General features: G+C 41.5%; 1 protein-coding gene and 1 long non-coding RNA gene across 4 annotated transcripts in view; one reads left to right on the top strand and one right to left on the bottom strand.

The window, feature by feature from the left end:
- The window catches only part of LOC309615703, a 124,451-nt gene extending 111,411 nt beyond the window's left edge, over positions 1-13,040 (bottom strand). For both annotated transcript variants that reach the window (XR_014236981.1, XR_014236982.1), the window contains exons 1-2: positions 12,933-13,040; positions 12,011-12,097 (exon numbers count right to left, since the gene is read on the bottom strand). This is a non-coding gene — a long non-coding RNA (uncharacterized lncRNA). The remainder of the gene's footprint in view (positions 1-12,010; positions 12,098-12,932) is intronic.
- FREM2 (FRAS1 related extracellular matrix 2) overlaps positions 12,999-23,468 on the top strand; it is a gene marked incomplete at its 5' end in the record, with an annotated part of 139,498 nt that continues 129,028 nt past the window's right edge. For both annotated transcript variants that reach the window (XM_082365245.1, XM_082365246.1), the window contains 2 exons: positions 12,999-18,177; positions 23,226-23,315. In XM_082365245.1, the coding sequence (XP_082221371.1) occupies positions 12,999-18,177; positions 23,226-23,315 (5,269 nt within the window). The remainder of the gene's footprint in view (positions 18,178-23,225; positions 23,316-23,468) is intronic.

Genomic DNA, 23,468 nt, shown 5'->3' on the forward strand with positions numbered 1-23,468 from the left:
AATCAGTAGCAACTCCTCATCAATCAGGAATCAGCCAATCAGAAATAGACTCAGACTCAGTCCTCTAAACTCTCCTTTAAGTGCCAACCAATCCACAGCAGTCTCATCAAAACATACTTCTACAGATGATGTTCAATTCATTTACATGCTTGAAATTTTGCCAAACTCTGAACTGCGTTCTTTTTCTAAACCTTGTGTGAGATCAATAGCCTCCTCCGCTCAGAGAGACCGTGCCTGGTTCAGCAGGACAGGTGTCAATAGTTCCAGCAGCAAGTACCTGAATCAGTCACGGAGGAGTCAAATTCAGGGATGAGATGCCTCCCAGCTTGTCTATTTGACGGACGTGTACAAATCCCTTCCTGAAGACTCAGTTGCGTTTTCATCTTCACTGGGAAAACTTCCCACCCTGCTCTCCCCACAAGCAGAGGTGAGGTTTCCCTCTACTCTTTTTCTATTCTACCCAAGGCATAGATCTGTTAAGATATATACCCATTGTTTCATCACTGTTGGACTATTTGTCATTCTCTCCAACTTTAAAAAAATTTTTATTTTATATTGGACTATAGTTGATTTACAATGTTGTGTTAGTTTCAGGTGTACAGCAGAGTGATTCAGTTATACATATACATACATCTATTCTTTTTCAAATTATTTTCCCATTTAGATTATTATAGAATATTGAGCAGAGTTCCCTGTGCTATACAGTAGGTCCTTGTTGGTTATCTGAGTTTGGGATTGACCTATACCTTCTCTCCAATTAAATGGTGAGCTTCCTAGAACAGGGTTTTGTTTTTATCTTCATGACTTAAACATCTAGAACATTTATGCAATATTCATTCAACAAGCCTTCACTGAGTACTTGCTATGAACCAGCCACAATCTGCCTCAACCCTATTCTGTCCTACAGATTCCCTATAATAAGGGAAGAACACCTCAACACCAAAAAAAGGAAGTATTACTTCTCATTGTCTTGAGAATGACATCACCCTGTTACCCTAAGAGTCTCTGTGCTTCTGTGATGGGCTTTGATTGCCATTCTCCATCCCAGGGAGAGCTGCACTGTGATGGATTCAGTGTCTCACGAAGTCCATGTGCCCTGGGCACTCCCTGTAATTTAAGCTGTCCTACGAAGAGACAAGCAGAGAACTCAGAACATTTGCCCCAGCTGATTAGCATTATAATACATGTGATATACGACTGTTGACGATGAATGCCCCCAGCAAAGTGGAATATTTGATATACCTCTCCGGGATTGCCTGATTTTTATTGCTACTTTTTAAGAACTCGTATAAATCAGAGCCACCTCTTCTCATAAAATTGTTGAGATTTTTCTAATATTATTAAAATCTAATATGTCATTTCAATGATATTGGGAAAGAAATAAATTATATTGGAGAAGTCAAGTGGATTCTGATGTTCCAATAGTTGTTTTCCTTTATTCACATCACCAGCAATGGGAACATGCAACATATTCCAAAAAAAAGAAACCATTTTTAGAAGCTACTTTCATTTGGAGGCATTAATGGGTTCTTTTAATAGCCTGATTTTCCCCTACCTAAGATTATCCAGAACACTTGCGAAATATTTTGATATTTATAGTTGTAACACACCAGTAATTTCAATCACTTAAGCTCCCAGATGACATCATAGGAGTACTATCTCAAAATTAGGAATGTTTTACAAACTTTTTCTATTTCTATTATGTATGTTTTTATCATATACATGTATGTATTTCTATTATTCCTTTAACAGCTCTTCTACAGTCGGGGCTAGCATATCAAAATCAGCACCTAAGGTGTTATTTTTAAGCACACACAGTAGCCTATCTGGAAACATAATAGTATGAGTATGAGTATTGTGAGCTACATTCTCTGGGGAACAAAGGCAATAAACAGAGTCAGAATTTCTTCATGGCCTAATGTAAAAAAGATAATCTTCTGCTGTATCGTATACCCATATCAACATGCCTATAAAAGCAACATGTTTCTAGATAAAACACAGAACCCAAAGATAAACATATATATTTTTTTGAGTTAAGACTCATCTAGCTTAACTGCATATTTTTACAAAAACCATCCTCCCAACCTGGAAAGCTGTACTTATATACGCAGTCAGACAGATATCAACATGCAGGGATCTTGAGGCATTAGGAAGAAAAAGTATGAAAATGCCAAAAGATATTATTTTGGCTACATAATTAAAAGAAGAAGATAACTTCTAGAATTTAAGTGGCAAGTTACACATTTTAAAATATTGTAATTATATTCTTTCAAAGTCTAAAATAATAGTGCAAAGAGCTGGAAGAAAAATGCTCATTGGAGTTTGAGACATTACAACTCTCCATAAGCAGAGCCCATTATGACTATCTTTGAGCATAACAGTTTTACACCAGGAATAGATCAAAGTAATGTAACAGCCTTGTGTATATAATTACAACTTTCCATCCTTTGAAGACAGTATAGTAGATGTGGGTGTGTACATGTACCTGTATGTAAAGGCATGCTCTTTTGGAAAAAAAAACTGGGCCAAAATTCTCTTGCTTAGGTTGTGATGAGTTCCAGTTCTTTGGGTCCATTTTCTCCCCACATGTTAGAGGTCTAACACTTCCACTCCTGCTCCTTGTGAAGTCAGTTTTCCACTCTTCCAGCTGGAAACCATAAAGCTGTCTTTAATGCTGCCCTCTTCTTCACCCTCTATACTTCTATCCATTCTTAGCATAGTCCTTTGCATGCAGTAAGCATTCGACAGTTATTTCTTCAAATTACTTGCTATGGACATATTTTTACTTCCAAGTGTTCTAGCCTTTCCTTTTGTTCCTTATTTCTGCAGCGACCCTACTCATTCCACCCTAATCATTCCGCTGTAGTCCTAGGCACTCTATTCTTATTTACCATACAGGAAACTAGCTGCCAGATTAAACTTCCTAAGGTATTACTCTATTGATCACCTTGAAAATCCCCAATAACCACTGCTACTTTAGTTTTCAAATCCTAATGCTATTTCCTTTTTTTAAGTGACTTTCTAACCTGAATGACCACAGAATACTCATCAATACTTTCATTTTATACCACTAGAAAACCTATTTTCACCATCATTATCCACTACTAAGGTGCAGGGTTTTTTGGGGTTTTTTTTTTTTTTTTTGGTTTTTGGGTTTTTTTGGCTGCGCAGCATGGCTTGTGGGATCTTAGTTCTCTGACCAGGGATTGAACCCGGGCTGTGAAAGTGCAGAGTCCTAACCACTGGACGGCCAGGGAATTTCCTAAGGTGCAGTTTTAACCACACCCTTTGATGTCCTCCCTGACTACTCTCCTCTCTTTATTCAGTTATCCAAATGCATCCTTCAATTTCCAACCCAAACCTACATCCTTCATTAAACCTTCCTAGTTTCTACATCAAGTACTTCATTTTTTTTCTGAACAATTACAGTCTTTAGTCTACCTTGCAACGTTCATTATTTAATTATACATTATTCTTAATTCCCTTCTAATTTTCCCTTAATCTCCTTCTGATTATTTTGGTCTGGTCTATCCAATTTGGTGGTTCAATTTTTAAAGGTAGGACAGGTTTTAACCACCATCTCTGAGCTCAAAAATCATGAATAATAGGCATAGAAGATATACTTACTTATTTTGTCAATGCTATATACTGGTTTTGATGCATTAAGTCAGAAAACATCAGACAAAATAATTGAAAGAAAAGTAAAAACTACTTTTTCCTTCCAAGAAATCAGTGTCAATGATAAGCATCATACGTAAGTTATGGAAAACAGCAGGTGCGTTAAGTTCAAATTCATCAATATGAATTTGAAAGCTCTTTAAGAAAATTCAGAAACTGCTTCAGTAGACTTTACTTTTCTTGTTCTTCCCGTCACCAATTATTCTAGTAAGCTTTCCTAAGATGTAAATCAAGGAAGGTGAGAAACCTGTATATTCCTATTAGTGGAAAATAATATGATTACATTTACAAGAAGACAAGCTAACAATTAGGAAAATTTGTTTCAATTAAGTTAGCTTTTTAAATGTATTCGATTTAGTATTAGGTTAACATATATCCATTCATTTAAAGTGAGATGGACACATTTTGTTTTCTGTAACTGACATTTTCATTATTGAGAAATGATCTCCTTCCTTTATCCATCCAAATCCCAACTGCTTAACCTTAGACATAGTAAGCACTCAAAAATTATTTCTTCAGATGACTTGCAATGAACACATTCTTACTTCCAAGTGTTTTTTCTCCTTATTCCTACAGCCACCCTAGTCATCCAGCCCTAGGACCCTTATTTAAAATATTATAAATAATAATAAGCACTTGTTAAGTAAACATATTGATCTACAATGATTTTCTGGTGTTGTTTTGTTTGCTTAGGACAAGGTAATAGGTACAGACAGAGCCATAGTCTGTGACTCAATAGCAATAGCTCATATATAAAAAGGCAGCATTTGCCGACCCTACTGTGTAATGCAACTCCTCAAGTGACTTCTCTGTTAATTTGCTAAATTTTAATTTATCTATTTATTTTCTTTTAGACAGTTTTTCTTTGTAACTTTTTAAAAATCCATAATATTACCATAAACATCTTTGTTCGTATAGAACTCATTTCAACCTTGCATTAGTTGCTAGGATAAATTCTTAAAATGGCAATTACTGTTTCAAAGGAATAAAAATATCATCTCCTCACTGGGGGCTAACTAATATACTAACAATAAACTAATTCCTTTCTGAAAAGTGTGGTAACCGTGTATACATTTTCTATAACTTAGCATTCCTATTTTTTCCTTTTCCTTTTTCATTTCTGTTGCTGTTGGGTTAGGGTTAGGGCTTTGTTTCTCTGAGAATTTAAGAGGTTAAAATGGAGCTAGGGAACTTTTCAGCTAATTTATTTCTGTTGTTTCAAATTATGTTTAGCAGGATAATGTAGCTTATTTTACTTTGAAATATCCTTGAACCACAAATAATGGAGGCACTGTGTTGGCAGACAAGATTGTCTGGAATAGAAGAACCCAGTCACCGGATCTATATTACCTGGGTTCAAAGCCCAGCTCAGCAACATTTATCAGTCCTGCAATCCCAAGTAAGCTATTGTGCTTAGGTCTTATGCTACCTTTTAAAAGAGACACTGATAAACAGAGCAAACAAAATGGCAAGGGGTCTGGAAAACGTGTCGCAAAAAACAGTTGAGCAAATCAGCAATATTTAGTCTGGAGAAAAGATAACATGGTGGGGACACGATTGCTGACCTCAAATACCTGGAGAGCTGTCATGTGGAAGAAGGAGTAGATAGAATCCATTTCATGCCAGAAAAGAGAATAGATGGAAATGACAAGGAGGCAGTGTTCAGCTTTATGGAAAGATGGACTTTCTAATAATTACAGCTTTTCAGTGATAAACCCGACTGCCACCCGGAGCAGCAAGCTTTCTGTCATTGGAGGATTTGTAGCTGCAGCCAAATGACCATCTATCTTCGATGGTGAAAGTTAAATGATGAAGTCTGGATAGGAAGGAAGGAGATGGGGAATGGAATTTGGGGGACCTGGCAAAAGATAACAGGGCTGAGCCTGTAGGGAGAAAATTGGGAACACTGCTTGAGATGGTAGGAGGTCACTGGCAGAAGCAAGGCTGGCATCTTTCTAGGTCGGGGCTAGAAAATTGTTGGAAAATGGGGTCTAGAGATTGATTCATAAATAAGAAAGGAAAGAGAATATTTTTTGAAATATGTTAGTGACCTACCAATGAAATCATTCTCGAGGACTAAGTCATCTTAAAAAAAATAATTTCTAAAAATAAATCTGTAATTGTTTCTCTGTCATGACCTTATAATTCTGTTTTGAAGCTATCAAAATAAACGTTTTTTTTCCCCCTCTAGGAATGTGTGCACTATTCATTTCATATTAAACTTAGATTTTTTAAATTTATTTAAATTTATCCCTTAGATTCCTCTGTCTCACAGAACTTAATTCGTGTGAGTAGACGGGAGAAAGCACTCTATTTCAAAGGGGCTTTTGTAAAACTTCACATGGTATATTTCTAGCACACAGTGAATACTTCATTGGAGGCCTACTAATAGGAGTCGAAAATAGAATTGCTGTAAGAAACCTACAGAAGTCATCCCAGAAGATTTTGTTTTTAAATTAAATCCCAGTAAGAGAAGAGTTTTTCCCTTATTTGTTCTTTGTTTAGTTCTTCTGGGTTCAGCTGAGTGGTGGCCTCTTGTTTCAACTGTGCTTAAATTCCACTTTGTTCTGAGTTTTGTTTGAAAACTTATGGGTGGTAAATCTACAGCTATTCATGCCCTAGGATCATTGGCTTTAAAAAAAGATCTTAACAGGACACAGCCAAATATTGGGGAAAACTATTTTTAAGGGTGTCAAGTCAAGGCTTTTATGCTGAACCTCGGGCCACACTGAGTTCTTATTGCTGGCTCAGCTCAGCTCCCTGCAAATCACAGTGACCTGGCCTTTCCTCTCTTCTCCCTCCTCCATCAGTTACTTTTCTCAACAAGAAGGATTTTCACAATTGTGTGGATTGAGTAGGTTTCCAAGTATGTAATCCAGTTATCCCCATTAGGAAAGGCCGTCAAAAGATAATGCTCTCATGGACCACTTTCCCTTCTCTGCGGTGCTCAGTGAGCCTTTCACTGAATAAGAAAAACATACGCAGGTTTTGCCAAATGTGCTTAAAAATGTTTTTTTAATGGCATATTTCAGAATGTAAAAGAAAGAACAAACTAGCAGTAGTCAGATGACTTGAATTGTAATTCATGTAATTTATTTTTCATTTCATCAAATGTATTTAATTCTAATGTCATTAATTGCGTGAACTTGAAAAAACAAAACCCCACTGAACCCAGCTAGGTCTCAATTTTCTCAGATACAAAATGATACTATTGATACTTAACCTGCTACAATGTGCAGTGGTTGTTTCGCTCCCTGGAATTGCAGCTCCTTCCTTCTAAGTGAGAAATTCCCACAGTGTGAATCTTAGTGGTAAGGAGAGCTACTCAACACCAGGAGGCCAAAAAGGGCAGGCACACACTTTCCCCGTGCCCTTGGCAGCTGGAATGTGGGCCCGAGACTTAAGCTGGAAAAATCCATGCCTGCCTTGATGTTTGAATTTACAGTGACAGAGAGAGAGGATTCATTTGGTCCGTGGCTGCCGTGACATCTCGAGTGCAAGAGCAGCAGAGGTGATGTTTACAGAGCTGCTGCCTCACACCTAGTGTTGGCTGTAGCAGAGGAGTCGCCTGCAGGGTCCACTGTCCAGCAGTGGCTGCAGTACCATCCCCACCAGACCCTTGCCAAGCAGGACTTTGCTTCTGGTTGCCTAGGCTTTTTGGTTCATGGTCACTTTTCTGAGCCTGCTGCTACTGCCTTCCCAGAAATGATGAGAGCAATCCAATATCTTTTCATTTCTTTTTTGCTTCATTCTCTTTTGCTTGCTACTAAGAAAACTGAATAATACACCTGGCTACCTCCCAAAGCTGTTGTGAAATCTGGCTGAGTTGTTTCAAGTGAGATTGGGGGGAAGAGGATGGAGAAAGAGTCAAGGATGTGTAGCGTGGGCTAAGTTGAGTAGATGAGCTAAGATTCCATGGGAGAGTGAATATTTGCCATCAGCCTTAAAGGTTGAATTGGAGCTTAAAAGAGGATACAGACACTGGCTTTGCAGTTGGAGCTAGGACTCTCTTTTCCTCTCCAGCTCTATACCCAGATCTCAACCTCCTTGGTTCAGTTTCCTCACCTATGATAGGAGGAAGTTATGGTATCATAAATGGTCTATAAGGTTCTTGTAGTTCTTAAATTTCTGATAGACTCCCATGGGCAGAGAAGGAGAACATTGCAGGTAGAAGGAGCATGGTGGGCTAAAAAGTGAAGGTTAAAAAGGTGAGATGAGCAAAGATCTAGAAGGAAGACAGCAAGTTCAATCCCCAGACAATGTATAGTTTAGCATAAAATATAAAGATGAAGACAGTGTGTTTTACTTGACAGACAATGGGAAGCCAGAAGAGATTTTAGCAAAATGCTATGATCAAAGATGAACTTCTGTTTTTTTCTGGAGTGATGCATAGAATGGAAGATAAGACCATAAGGAGACTGGGATTTGCAGAAAGTTAAAAGAAAAATAATGTTGAACTGAACTAGGATGATGACAGACAAGATTGGGAAGAGAGGACAGTTGTGAACGACATTGTGGAGATAGATTCTCTCCAACTTAATGACTCCAGAGAATTGAGGGAAGTCATGGTCAAGAAAACTTGCAGGGCGAACGTCACCTGATAGAAGGTTTATAAATCTGTTTGGCAAGAAAGTTGAAATAGTAGATTCAGATGATTCAAAAGATTCAGAAAGAGCGAGATGTGTGCATAGTTTGAGGGGGTATTGCTACTGAGGGAGATTGTTTTCTACAAAATAGGAAAAATTAAGCAATATTTTAACCAAAGATGAAACAACTAGAAAGATTAGAAATCCAAGCAAGAGAGGAAAACTGATAGAACAATTAATAGATATAATTAGGGTATATTATTTGTTATGATCACAATCAAATGTTTCACTTTCACTAATAAGATACTAAGAAATAAATTCAGAAAATGAGATAAGGAGAACCAAAGAGAAACTAAGAGTTTGCCATCTTCATAAAAATTTGGAATATATCTCTATCTATCTATCTATACCTATATACTTTTAGATATAGAAAGGTATTTGAAAACAATGATCACTTTTCTTTATTTCAACTTTGCATATATGCATATACATAAATACATATACATTTTGTTATTTCATCTTTCCAATAGCTTCATGAGGAAAGTCAAGGCACTATTTTCACCTTCCTTCTCTCCTCTCCAATCACATTTTTAGAAATGGAGACAGTGACTTGTCCACAGCTCCAAGCAAGTAAGTGGAAAAGCCAACTTCAAAGCAGGGTTTTCTGACTTCTAGTTCAGTGTTCTTTCTTTTTCCACGTAGTAGACCCCCATCTGAACATAGCTTCGTCTGGAAGATCTGGGTATTTATGACACTATTTGTATCACCTTATGATAGATCCATCTTGAAAATTTACCTATCTTCATAATGAATTTTAATTGAGTTTTGTATTGCCAGATTTTAATTTTGATTTTCTTGTTGATTAAAAAAATATAGCTACTTAATGATGTTGTATGTAAACTGCCCATGTCAATGAATACAAACATTGTCATACAATTGAAAAAGGAACAATCAATTCATTGGCAAAGGGCACAAGCTATGAGTTCTAAGTTTTCTAACCTAGTAGTAGTGACTTATTTTTTATTAACAGAGTCAGTCTTTCTGGCAAGAATGAAAACGATTGCTTCTGAGCACAGAACATAAGGAAGGAAAATGGCAGGTCATCCATAAATTTGGTCTTATGGCACCAAATACCAAAACCCAAAGGTTACCAAAGGGGAATTTGTCCACAAAGACTGAGTCCCTTGTTTTATAGTTGAGGAGACTGTGGTTGCAAAACAAAGGGAACTGCTGCAAGTCACATAGTGGGTGTCAGAGCCAAGGCTGGAACCCAGCTCTTGGTCAATCAGCGCAGGGCTGTTTACCCCTTCAGCACTGCTCTGAAATCAGTTAAGTTTGGATTTATAGGAAGCCATGGTTTTGAAGCTATCAAAGAATAAAATTCTATTGAGAACGATTACAGATTTTTGACATAAAACTTCAATCACTCATCTGTAAGTATTTTTAAGGCGCCTATGAGGCAATCTCTATTGGAGTCTTTTGAGCCAGTAGAAGAGCATAACAGGTGTGAAATAAACCCTGAAGTGACACTGTAACAATCAAAATGTAACCAGGTGTATCTTTAGCTCCAGTCTTACTTTAGAGTACCAAACCCGTTGTCCAGTTTCTACATGAATATCTTGCCTGCATCTTAAATTCATCACATTACCTCTTTTATTTTAGGGCACAAATTCTCTGGTGCTTAACCTTAGGTCAGAACTCATTTGAATTTTAGCGATCAATAAATTTAGCTTTAGGTTGATTTGAGGAGACATTCTGGTGTGTTTTTCATAGAGTAAACAAATTTAAGAATTTATTATAGAGGATATTTTCCCCAGAATATATACAGCAATTGTCTAAAAGCTTAAAAAGGTAAGAACTGAAGAATTAAGCTCAGATTTTAAAAAATTACAAGTTTGTCAACTTATTTTATCTCTTGTAATATTGTGAATGTTGGCCATAAAATATCCTTGCTAATTTAAGTATAGAAATATTTTAACACTGAGCTATTTATCTTAATGTGAGATCATTACCACCAATAATATTTGCTTTCAGATGAGAATTTAATATTTCACTATTATATCAACGATCATCAATGCAAAATATATTTAAGCAAATGACAGTATGTGTTACCTTCGATGTAATTGTAAAAACCCAAATTACTAAGACATTTACCAAAAAATAATAGTAATTCCTAAGAATCATTCCATCACTTCAGTCAAGGCAGGCTAAATTAAAAAGTCAAAAAAGATTATAATTTACTGATTTCCTTAGGCTACTTGAAAATAAATGTGGACCTCTATTCTTCTTCCCATGAAACAAAATATTGAACCCTGCCTTTCGGGCATACTGCCATACCTCAGATGCTGATCTTATCATTGCTTGCAAGTCAAACAGAGTTGGACTTTAAAAGGAAGAAAGGAAATGCCTGGAGCCATTGGGAAGCATCAGGGGTCAGGATGATGGTCTCATTCTGGTCAGAACATACCCAGAGTCACAATGCCTGAATAAGGATGACTTGACTTCCAGCTGACATTTTTCAATCAAGACACATAACCAGAATTTGAAATACAATATATAAAGAACCATATTCTGAAACTGATGTCCTATTTCACTTGGCATCTTCCCATTTGTTTTATTTGTGAACAGGACATAATAGATGTTTTCCTTGTCACTACAATTTGAATTCTGTATGTAATAATAAATAAGCATACTAAATTAGAAAATAATAATGCCCAAAGCAGATTGGAAATTGACAAAGAGTTGGTTGGGGATTTTCTCATACATTTAAAAGATTGGTCACATCCCTTCTGTGTTCCTGGATGTTCGTTTTGTACTAAATTGTGAAATGTATGTATCAATTGTAAGCGGGAGTTCAAAGTTTCCTAAAAGTACAATATGTATAGAGTAAGCTGAAATATATTCAATTAACTAAATGTTATTTGTTTGGATAAGTGGCTCACTTAAAATTAGTCTCTCTCTCCCTCTCGACTCCCAGGGTCAGACACTGCCCAGCGGGCTTCCTGGAGCCGTCTCTGATTATCACTCAGCGATACTTATGCACAGAGGTAATGCTGTGGCCTTGAAAATAGCTCTCAATGCTTCAGGCAGGGATCAAAACCCTAAACTGGAGGAGCTCAGGAGAAAGACACAAAAGGTTTAAAGGGATAAATGCTTCTCACTGCAATGTACCCGCATATGCATCTTATATCTTCAATTTGGACTGAAATGTAAAAGGGAATAACACTGTCTTACACTCCTTTTTTTCCCCCCAAATCTAAAATACCTTTAAGCAGGAAAAGGGCAGGATGACCATTATTTCAATTTTATATTCCAATTAATTATCTGATTTGTATTATTGGAGAGAAAAGAACATGACCCAAAATAAAACATTTTGCTCAGGATAACCAAGACTGCGTAAAGGACCAATCTAAAATGGTAGAGTTTTCATTGTGAGGGTTTGGGGGTTGGGGGGGAAGCAGTTAGAAAACCTTTCGGAAAGGGAATCTACACACTTCTGAAACCCGACAAACACAAGGGGGCAGGCAGAGCTCGAGTCTGACTTGGAAACCTGCTGACTGAGTGTAGCTAACCTATTTTAGTTCGCCCTCCGGGTATTTATCAATTCTCCTGGCAGGCCAAGAAATGTGATTCTGACACGCGGGTCTAGTTTGTACTTGGTCTAATTACTGCGAAGAGAACAGGAACGTCTGCAATGACCACTACCTCAACAGCGGCGGCTTTGGAAGAGCCCGGGGGCTACATACCCTGGAACGTATCCTCTGGTGCGACTCTCTCGATTCCGCTCTGATGGCGTTTCTCACACATTCCAAGTGCCCCTTTTTCCTTTTACTCTGAAATTTGGTTGCAAAGGAGGGGCTTGTTAAAAATCTCACCAATCCGAGAACTGTAGTCATTGTAATTTACGAGGAGACAGCGGGGGGCGGGGACGAGGGGAGGCGCAAACTCCTCCAGACGGGCTTTTAATTCCAGCTTTCCTTCTTATGCGCATAGGCCCCAGAGTTTCTCCCTAAACTGCTCTGGGTTTTGATTCCCCCTCAAGCCACGTTGCGTCTAACTTTCCTCTCGGGTTTGCAAGTTACAGTGAGAAATAAGCATTCTCTGCGCGGGATCCCATTGAATTGGGGGCATGGGAGCTAAAACGGGGGTATTGCTGGATCGCAGGCAGCTGGAAAAGTGAATCTAGCTCGGCGGCGTGTTCCGGCTCTGGGGCTGGAGAGCCGCAGCCCTAGCAGGGCCGAGCGGAGGTAGCGCCCTCACTTCCAGGACAGCGCGTCGCGCGTTCTATCTCCTCCCCTCCGCGCGGTTTCCCGGCTTCGGCCCCTAGGAGCTGATTGGCAGAAGTCGCTACCCAACCCTTGTCTCGGGACCGCCTCCCGGGACCGACGATTGGCCTCCTGAGAGGACTGGAGTAAAGGGGTGCGAGGGGAGGGATTTCCCTCAAAGCTCAGGGGCCCGGGACCTGGGAGGGAGGAGTGCAGGGAGTCAGTTCTCCCCTCGACCGAGCCGCGAGCCGCGGAGCTGGACCGGCCGGGACGGTTTAGCCTCCCCGGCAGCTCCGGGGGCCGTGCCGAGCCTCTTTCCCATCCTTCTGGTCCAGCCTCGGCTACAGCAGGAACCCCCGGGCGCCGTGCGGAGTTCCTGGCACTTCCCGGAGGGCTCTCTTACCACCTGCCCCGGACCGGGACTGACTGCGCTCTCAGGGCCACCCGTCCGAGCCCTAACATCCGGACCATGCACGCAGCCCGGACCCCCGGGACCACCGCCGGCGCGCGCCGAGCAGCCAACCCCGCCGCCTCTCCACCGTTGCCTCCGCCGCCGCCCCGGCTGGTGCTGCTGTTTTTGCTTCTCCTGTCACTGGTAAGCCGCGTCCGGGCACAGCCCCCTGACCCCGGCCGGGCGTTGCTGTCCCCGGATCTCGCGGGCGTTGCAGGGGTCCCCTCCGAAGAGGCCATAGTGCCGGCGAACCGTGGGCTCCGGGTGCCCTTCGGCCGTGAGGTCTGGCTGGATCCGTTGCAGGACCTGGTGCTGCAGGTGCAGCCGGGGGATCGCTGCGTAGTGACCGTGCTAGACAACGATGCGCTGGCCCAGCGGCCCGGCCGTCTGAGTCCCAAGCGCTTCCCGTGCGACTTCGGCGCTGGAGAGGTGCGCTACTCGCACCTGGGCGCGCGCAGCCCGTCGCGGGATCGGGTCCGGCTGCAGCTCCGCTACGACGCGCCGGGAGGGGCGGCAGTGCTACCCTTGGTGCTGGAGGTGGAGGTGGTCTTCACCCAACTGGAGGTTGTAACTCGGAACTTGCCCCTGGTCGTGGAGGAGCTGCTGGGCACCAGCAATGCCCTGGACTCTCGGACCTTGGAATTCGCCTACCAGCCCGAGGCCGAGGAGTGTCGCGTGGGCATCCTGTCTGGCTTGGGCGCGCTGCCTCGCTACGGGGAGCTCGTTCACTACCCGCCAGTCGCGGGACGTGCCAGCGAGGCGGGCACCCAGGAGCCGCTCCTGATGGACTGCAAAGCTTTCCAGGAACTAGGCGTGCGCTACCGCCACACGGCCCCCAGTCGTTCTCCAAACAGGGACTGGGTGCCCATGGTGGTGGAGCTGCGCTCACGAGGGTCTCCTGTGGGCAGCCCTGCTTTGAAACGCGAGCACTTCCAAGTCTTGGTGAGGATCCGAGGAGGGGCTGAGAACACTGCACCCAAGCCCAGTTTTGTGGCCATGATGATGATGGAGGTGGACCAGTTTGTACTGACCGCCGTGACGCCAGACATGTTGGCAGCCGAGGATGCTGAGTCTACCCCCGACTTGCTGATCTTCAATCTCACCTCTCCTTTCCAGCCTGGCCAGGGCTACCTGGTGAGCACTGATGACCGCAGTCTGCCCCTCTCCTCCTTCACTCAGAGGGATTTGCACCTCCTGAAGATTGCCTATCAGCCCCCCTCTGAGGACTCCGACCAGGAGCGTCTCTTTGAACTGGAGCTGGAGGTAGTGGACCCAGAAGGAGCAGCTTCAGAGCCTTTTGCCTTCATGGTGGTGGTGAAGCCCATGAACACCCTGGCTCCTGTGGTCACCCGGAACACTGGGCTCGTTCTCTATGAGGGCCAGTCTCGGCCCCTCAGCGGCCCTGCAGGCAGTGGACCCCAGAACCTGGTCATCAGTGACGAGGATGACCTAGAGACAGTGCAGCTGGAGGTGGTGGCTGGGCTCCGGCATGGTCACCTTGTCCTTCTGGGTGCCTCAAGTGGCAACTCTGCCCCCAAGACATTTACGGTAGCTGAGCTGGCAGCCGGCCAAGTGGTCTACCACCACGATGACAAAGATGGCTCCCTAAGTGACAACCTCGTGCTTCGAATGGCGGATGGAGGGCGCAGGCACCAGGTGCAGTTCCTGTTCCCTATCACCTTAGTGCCTGTGGATGACCAGCCACCAGTCCTCAGTGCCAACACGGGGCTGACACTGGCAGAGGGTGAAACCGTGCCCATCCTGCCCCAAGCTCTAAGTGCAGCTGACATGGACTCAGATGACTCTCTGCTTCTTTTTGTGCTAGAGTCGCCCTCCTCAACTACAGGGCATCTGCTTCTCCGTCAAACCCATCCTCCCCAGGAGGAAGAGATGCTGATCAGGGGCCCTTGGAGAAAACAGGGAGCGTTCTATGAGAAAACAGTGACAGAGTGGCGGCAGCGAGACATAACGGAGGGGAGACTCTTCTACAGGCACTCTGGGCCTCACAATCCTGGGCCAGTAATGGACCAGTTCACATTTCGAGTCCAGGATAACCATGACCCCCCTAACAGGTCTGGGCTACAGAGGTTTGTGATACGCATTCATCCCGTGGATCGCCTCCCTCCGGAGTTGGGCAGCGGCTGTCCCCTTCGGATGGTGGTACAGGAATCCCAGCTCACACCGCTGAGGAAGAAGTGGCTGCACTACACTGACCTGGACACAGACGACCGGGAACTACGCTACACGGTGACACAGCCCCCAGTGGACACAGATAAAAACCACTCACCAGCCCCACTGGGCACCTTGGTCCTGACTGACAACCCTTCAGTGGTGGTGGCCCATTTTACACAAGCCCAGGTCAACCACCATAAAATTGCTTACAGACCTCCAGATCAAGAACTGGGAGTGGCTGCCCGAGTGGCCCAGTTCCAATTCCAGGTGGAGGACCGAGCTGGGAACGTGGCTCCAGGCACTTTCACCCTTTACTTGCAGCCAGTGGACAACCAGCCACCTGAGGTCCTCAACACTGGCTTCACTATTCAGGAAAAGGGCCACCACACCCTGAGTGAGACTGAGTTGAGTGTGAATGATATAGACACTGATTCGGCCCACATCACCTTCACTCTCACACAGGCACCCAAACATGGCCACATGAGGGTGTCTGGACAGATACTGAGTGTAGACGGGATTTTCCACTTAGAGGACATAAAACGGGGTCGGATTTCCTATGCCCATAATGGGGATGAATCTCTGACTGATAGTTGCTCCTTGGAGGTCAGCGACAGACACCACGTGGTGCCCATCACTCTCAGAGTGAATGTCTGGCCAGTGGATGATGAGGTGCCCATGCTGAGCCTTCCTGCAGGCACTCTGGGGTCCTATCTAGATGTTTTAGAAAATGGGGCTACTGAAATCACTGCCAATGTTATCAAGGGGACCGATGAGGACACTGATGATTTGATGTTGACTTTCCTCTTGGAAGATCCGCCCTTATGTGGAGAAATCCTGGTCAGTGGAGTTCCAGCAGAGCAGTTTACCCAAAGGGACATCTTGGAGGGCTCAGTTGTTTACGCCCACACTAGCGGGGAGATAGGTCTATTGCCCAAGGAGGACTCTTTCAACCTGAGTCTGTCAGATATGTCTCAAGAATGGAGAATAGGTGGTAATACTATCCAAGGAGTTACCGTGTGGGTGACCATCCTCCCTGTTGACAGCCAGGCCCCAGAAATTTCTGTAGGTGAACGGTTTATAGTGATGGAAGGTGATAAAAGTGTTATAACTTCAATGCACATAAGTGCTGAAGATACTGATTCCCTCACTGATGACATCTTGTGCACCATAGTTATTCAGCCTACCTCAGGTTACATGGAGAACATCTCTCCAGCCCCAGGCTCTGAAAAATCAAGAGCAGGAATTGCCATAAGTGCTTTCACTCTGAAAGATCTCAGGCAGGGTCATATAAACTACGTCCAGAGTGTCCATAAAGGAGTAGAACCGGTGGAAGACAGATTTATATTTCGTTGTTCTGATGGCATTAACTTTTCAGAGAGACATTTTTTCCCCATCATAATCATTCCCACCAATGATGAACAGCCAGAAATATTTATGAGAGAATTTATGGTGATGGAAGGCATGAGTCTGGTGGTCGATACGCCCATCCTCAATGCTGCTGATGCTGACGTTCCCCCAGATGACTTAACTTTCACTATTACCAAGTTTCCTACCCACGGTCACATCATGAACCAGCTGATAAATGGCACGGTTTTGGTTGAAAGCTTCGCCTTGGACCAGATCATAGAGAGTTCCAGCATTATTTATGAGCACGATGACTCTGAGACTCAGGAAGACAGTTTCATGATTAAACTAACAGATGGTAAGCACTCTGTGGAAAAGATGGTCATCATTATGATTATCCCTGTTGATGATGAGACCCCCAGAATGGCCATCAATAATGGACTGGAAATAGAAATTGGGGAAACCAAAATTATCAACAACAAAATATTAATGGCAACTGATTTAGATTCTGAAGACGAATCCTTGGTTTATATTATTCGTTATGGGCCAGGACATGGCTTATTACAGAGACAAAAACCTATAGGTGTCTTTGAAAATATCACACTGGGCATGAATTTTACCCAGGATGAAGTGGACAGGAACTTAATTCAGTACGTCCATTTTGGGCAAGAGGGCGTTCGGGATCTAATTAAATTTGATGTGACTGATGGAATAAATGCCCTTATAGATCGCTACTTTTATGTGTCTGTTGGGAGCCTTGACATTGTCTTCCCTGATGTGATAAGTAAGGGAGTGTCTTTGAAAGAAGGTGGTAAGGTCACCCTCACAACAGACCTACTAAGCACTAGTGACTTGAACAGTCCTGATGAAAACTTAGTTTTTACCATCACCAGGGCTCCCATGAGAGGTCACTTAGAATGCACAGACCAACCTGGAGTATCCATCACATCTTTCACTCAGCTCCAACTGGCTGGCAACAAAATCTACTACATCCACACAGCTGATGACGAGGTGAAGATGGACAGCTTTGAGTTTCAAGTCACTGACGGGCATAACCCCGTCTTCCGGACATTCCGTATCTCCATCAGTGATGTGGACAACAAAAAGCCAGTGGTCACCATCCATAACCTGGTTGTCAGCGAAGGAGAAAACAAGCTGATTACTCCCTTTGAACTCACTGTGGAAGATAGAGATACTCCAGACAAACTCTTGAAATTCACTGTCACCCAGGTGCCTGTTCATGGTCAACTCCTATTCAACAATACCAGACCCACCATGATTTTTACCAAGCAAGACTTGAATGAAAACTTAATCAGCTACAGACATGATGGCACCGAGTCAAGTGAAGACAGCTTCTCCTTCATAGTGACTGATGGTTCCCATACAGAGTTCTATGTTTTCCCTGATACGGTATTTGAAACAAGAAGACCCCAAGTGATGAAGATCCAGGTCTTAGCTGTTGACAATAGTGTCCCTCAAATTGCAGTGAACAAAGGGGCTTCTACACTTCGCTCTCTGGCCACAGGCCACTTGGGGTCCATGATCACAAGCAAAGTATTGAAAGTGGAGGACAGAGACAGCTTACATCTTTCTCTTAGGTTTATTGTGACAGAGGCCCCTCGACATGGATATCTCCTCAACCTGGGCCAAGGCAACCACAGTGTGACTCAGTTTACACAAGGTATGGTTCACTTTTCTTTCTTTAGAATCAAAGGGCACTCCAAGTCTTACTTCTTGAGATATGGCTGTCACTGAGAACTTCGTAAATAGAGCATCAAATTAGAGTCCAAGGGAAGAGAAGGGAAATGAAGGGGAGGTGAAAATACAGGGACTCTCATTCCTGGGAGAACAGCTCCCTTCTTGCCATATGTCCTACTGCAGTGACCTTTATTAGAAGGAGTATCGTATTTTGAAAATACAAGCTAAATTGTCAAAGGAGGAGCTCGACTTTGGTGAATTAAATTTAAAGCAGGCTTTCCAGTTCTGCTCTGTTAACCACACCCATCCTCAGCAGCCTGTTTTATATGCTGTAGACAGTTCATGAAGCATGTTAGCATCTTAGAGAAAGATGTGCTTTCTAAATTCTATATATCCACATTATTATTATTATTATCATCACCCACCATTCAAATAGAACCTTCAAATTTATATTATTTTGATTGCTTTTTTAGAGGATTTGTTGTAAGTCTGGTATAGTTGTTAGAAACTTTGTAACGAAAATAAAAAGATGTATTTATATTTACTTTGTAGATTTTATAATTTTTATAAGATTTTATGACTTAGGCTAACACCAGTCCAAAGATGTAAGAGGTAAACGCCTATCTAGATTTAGAATGATTATATGTACATGGCATGCTGCAACAATCCACACAAGAAAAGAAAGTATACTTAATGATGTATAAGAAGACAATAAGTCCATCACCAAAATATACATCCACTTCATTGTTAAGAACCTGAAGATAAGTTAACAAGATTAGTAGTAGAAGGAAGAAATTATTTTCTCATTTCAAGCCTCCTCTCTGCCCTGTTTCAAACACAATAACCAACACCGTTGTCTGAAGCATCTGCATCCTTGAGACTAAAGCATTTTTGTAACCTCAATTTTCTTTGTGTGTGGACAGAATCTGAGACAGGAAGGGCAGGTGACCTGCACAGAATTACTCAGTGACTAAAGGGAGAAGCCCATTCAATCTGCTGGCTTGGGAGTTAGAGCTCTCTTTTCTAGAACGTGCGACTTTCATTACAAAGAGCTTTGGGTTGCTTTCATGAAAATCTCACCCTTGTCAGAATGGAAACCAGATGGAGTTAAACCCCAGGGCTTCCCAGGGGGAGTGTTCTTTTCCTGCAGCAGTGTTGGGCTCTTAGATAACAAATGCTTTAATAAACATGGATGTTGCAAAGTGTAGTGTTGAAGTAAACTGCCTCTCTGTTTTAGATGCTGGCAAATAGCCCTACACTCCAACCTCCTGATTCTTGGCTGAAAGCCTGACTATATCCTAGGGCCTGCAGGGACAGGAAAACTTCAGAGTGCCAAGTGTCATGCCAGACCAGCAGGAAACTTTTGTGTGAAGGCTTTCTGAGGGTAGAGATGCATGCAATCTTAGACTGGTTTATTTTCATGGAAAGTAAAGAGGATGAAAGGAATATGGAAAGGATATTCTTTACAGGATTGAAAATGTTACTTCAAACGACTCCTCTGATGACAAAAATATAATCTGATTTTAGGCATTTTTTTTTAAAAAAAAGAAGGAAAATAAGCAAATGATTTAATTTAAATTCTATGGACGAAGTCCAACAGCTCAAAATATTGGAATATTATTTCCTAAATATTGAGCCATAAAATCCTGCTATTTCATTACAGGCTGTTGCTCTATCTGTCACTGACTTGACGTCACCATGATTACTTTTTATAGTCATTTGTAAATATAGAGTAGTTATGAGTTTATTATAAAAAGTGAAGATAAATTTTTTTTTTTAAGAAATTTCTTTTGTGTAACTACAGTAGAGAACTTTTTTTTTTTTAATTTTAATTTATTTATTTATGGCTGTGTCGGGTCTTCGTTTCTGTGCAAGGGCTTTCTCTAGTTGCGACGAGCGGGGGCCTCTCACTGTCGCGGCCTCTCTTGTTGCGGAGCACAGACTCCAGACTTGCAGGCTCAGTAGTTGTGGCTCATGGGCCTAGTTGCTCCGCGGCATGTGGGATCCTCCCAGACCAGGGCTCAAACCTGTGTCCCCTGCATTGGCAGGCAGATTCTCAACCACTGCGCCACCAGGGAAGCCCAAGATAAATTTTTAAGATTACATTTTAAAAGAAATCATCACGTTCCAATAAGAACCCAAATGTTGACTAGGAAAATTGTTGGTATTTAATCACACAGGACTCATTACAACAAGTTGAGGCTGGAGTTTGGTTCATAGGAGTTATTTATGGAGATTAGATAAGTGAGTAAAAATGGAGAAAGCTCCCTTATAGAGCTACCATGGCTGCTCTTGCAGTAGAGAAAGTAGAAGCAGTGTCTAAAGTGAGGACTGTACTGTCTTTTCCTTTGTTTTTGTTTTATCATGAAGGGATGAGATGAACTATATTTTGATGGATTTTCAATGCACTGAATTAAGTCCACTTAGCACATATGGCTTGGGAAGGCTATTGCCAAATAAATTGACTAAATGGTCCCTAGGAGAAAAAAAAAATTATTTCTAAAACTTATTAAATTTCACTATTAGGAAAAGTAAACAAGGTAGAATTAGACAAATTAAGGAAATTATTTAGTTATTTCAAACTTTGCTCTTTCTCAAGGTGCCCTTCCCTGCTCTCTCCACCCCACACTTGTCTCAAGTGCCTGGATTTTTTTCTCTACAATAAATACATAATAATATCTTGTGGGAGATAATTTAGAAATCAATTTCAGAAATTTCCCAAAGGTAACCAGGGTGTGACTACCACGAATGTTAATGAATTCAGAATTTAAAAAAAAATAAAACATGGAATGATTGTGTAGATAAACTGAAATAAATTTGATACATGTTTAACAATGAGAAGAAGATCTAGTTAGTTGTTAGATGTTTACTGAAAGAAAATAACATTTTGGCTCAGGTTTTTATCTTCCTAATACTTCTGTGCCTTAAGAAGCAAGTGTTTATATATATATATTTATAGTGTGTTTTGTTATTTTTAGAGGTACCTGTAGAATAACAGTGTTATGATCAAAGTCTTTACTCACTTGAGATTTTTTAAAAGCCCCCCTTTTGAACAATGCATTATTAACAGAATTATGAAAAGGGTTGTAGTTTGTTTCATCTAATCAATACCTTAGGCCTAACTTGGAGAGAAAATTTGACACCTGAATGTCTTATAATTGAATTCATGTTCTCATTACTTTAAAAAAGAAAAGTTCTTAAAAATCAGTCTTGAAGTGGTATTTTATTTCAATGAAACTATCTCCCAAGTACTATAGTTTCTGCTTAGAAAACACTGATACAGGGATTGGGTATTGTAGTTGTTGTTTTTCCTATAGTGGAGCCTTTAGATTTTCTTATAGAATTAAAGAAGGAATGGGAACATTGGACAAAGGTCTTCCCCACATGACCGGAGGATGTTGTCTTTATGCTAAGGACCTATAGTCAGAGTAGAGTTCTCTTCATTCCTTAACCGATAACTTAAAGGTTGTAAAAGTTAAGAGTTGTAAGAGAAAACAAGTAAAGAGCAGTGCAGGGGGCTTCACTCCTTACCCCTACAGAGTCATCACCCATGCGAAGGGAGAGATGCAGGTGTGGACCACCAGACCTCCGGGCTGTCTCATTTTAGATTAACAAACATTTGAGCCCTTACTGAATGTAAGATCCTGAGCAAAGGACTGTGGAAACAAAAAACAGATTGAAAAAAGAAATTTTCAATCTTCTACAAAAGGTAGCCAGGCAGAAAGAGGCAGAATTTGGGGAGATTACAGTAGAGTTCGAAAAGAAATGCTAAGGGAGAACAACACATCTTGAACTTGCTTCACCTTTAGGTATCTCTATTAACAAGAAGGTACTATTAACTATTAAATCAGATTTTCCCCTCCTCAAACGTTTGATTGTAAGCAAGTCACCTTTCAAAACTGTGTGAGCCAAGGTAGATCATATGTTTCACATCTGTAAAGTGGAGCTATAGAAATTCATGGAGTAATTTGTTGATTCTAATACTTTGCATCACTTGATACTATTCTTTCATAAAATCATTTTCTTATATGTAATGCCTTTAAACTCCGTAGCATGAACTTGTGAGAGATCTTAGGAGATGAATAAACCATAGAGCACACACGAGACAAATAAATATCACATACTATTGTTGAAGCAATTTTTAGCTATGATCTTGGTTTTATGTAACCTTGGAAATAACTACTTGCTGATTGGCCCAGATCCAATAGAGGTCTACTGTGAGTATCACAGAACAAAATGATGTTTGTTTTATTATGTTGTCTGTGTGGCATCATTAAGGAGAAAAACTGATAAAATGGATGAATAAATTTTCAAATTGTATTTTAGTCAACACTGAAAACAAACTATGCCGGTGAATTTGATAGCTAGAATAGAAAGCATTAGAAAAAGCGTTTCCGAGGCAGAATAACTTTTCACTCTGAATAAAGATTTCAGCTTTTACTCGATGTTTTCTAAGTTCTCTTTGGCATTGAGTCATGATAGTAATTTCAATCCGTGGGACTTTTTTAAAAAAGATTTTCTTCATTTTTCCTTTCAAAAATTTGGAGAGCTTAAAAATAGCCTGCTATACCACAAGAGGTAAGAAAAGTTAGCCTGAGGTAGAGCCGAGGAACCTCTTTCCTCTTAGGGCCAGTCCTACAGGGAGGCAAAGGGTGTGATTTCAGTAGTGCCAGGAAATCTGCCATGCCTCAAAATATCTCCCTTTCCACCTGTCATGGAGTCTGACATTCCGTATTTAGATAGTCACTCCTTTGGTGCACGAACATGCGAATATCATTGGGAAGGGCAACACCTTGCTATTATTATAACCTAGCTCTTGCATTCTATCTGTGTAAGGGATCATATTTCCAAGGGACAGCTGAAATCAAAGGGCTTAGAGATATGAGAAATAGGATAGCACTCTTTCCCTTAGGAGAAGAAGGAGATCTAAACATGGCTCATAAAAGTAATAGCCAATAGGATTTACCATAAATGATGAGTCACCAGTTTTGGCCTACTAATTAATCATCTTCTTATTTGGTTATTTTCTAGCTGACATTGATGATATGAAAATATGCTACGTCTTGAGAGAAGGGGCTAATGCCACAAGTGACATATTCCATTTTACAGTTGAAGATGGTGGTAAGTATTCACTCTCCTGTTAGTATAAACAAGGAGAGTGACTTTTATTCGTTGCTCTTTGACAACTTTATTACAGGGAATCGGTATCAAGTATCAGTTTATGCTCACCTGAATTTGTACTGAGTGAAGTTGGTATTTGCTCATGAAAATCTT

This window comes from Balaenoptera borealis (assembly GCF_965194805.1).
Source record: "Balaenoptera borealis genome assembly, chromosome: 18".
Lineage (NCBI taxonomy): Eukaryota > Metazoa > Chordata > Mammalia > Artiodactyla > Balaenopteridae > Balaenoptera > Balaenoptera borealis.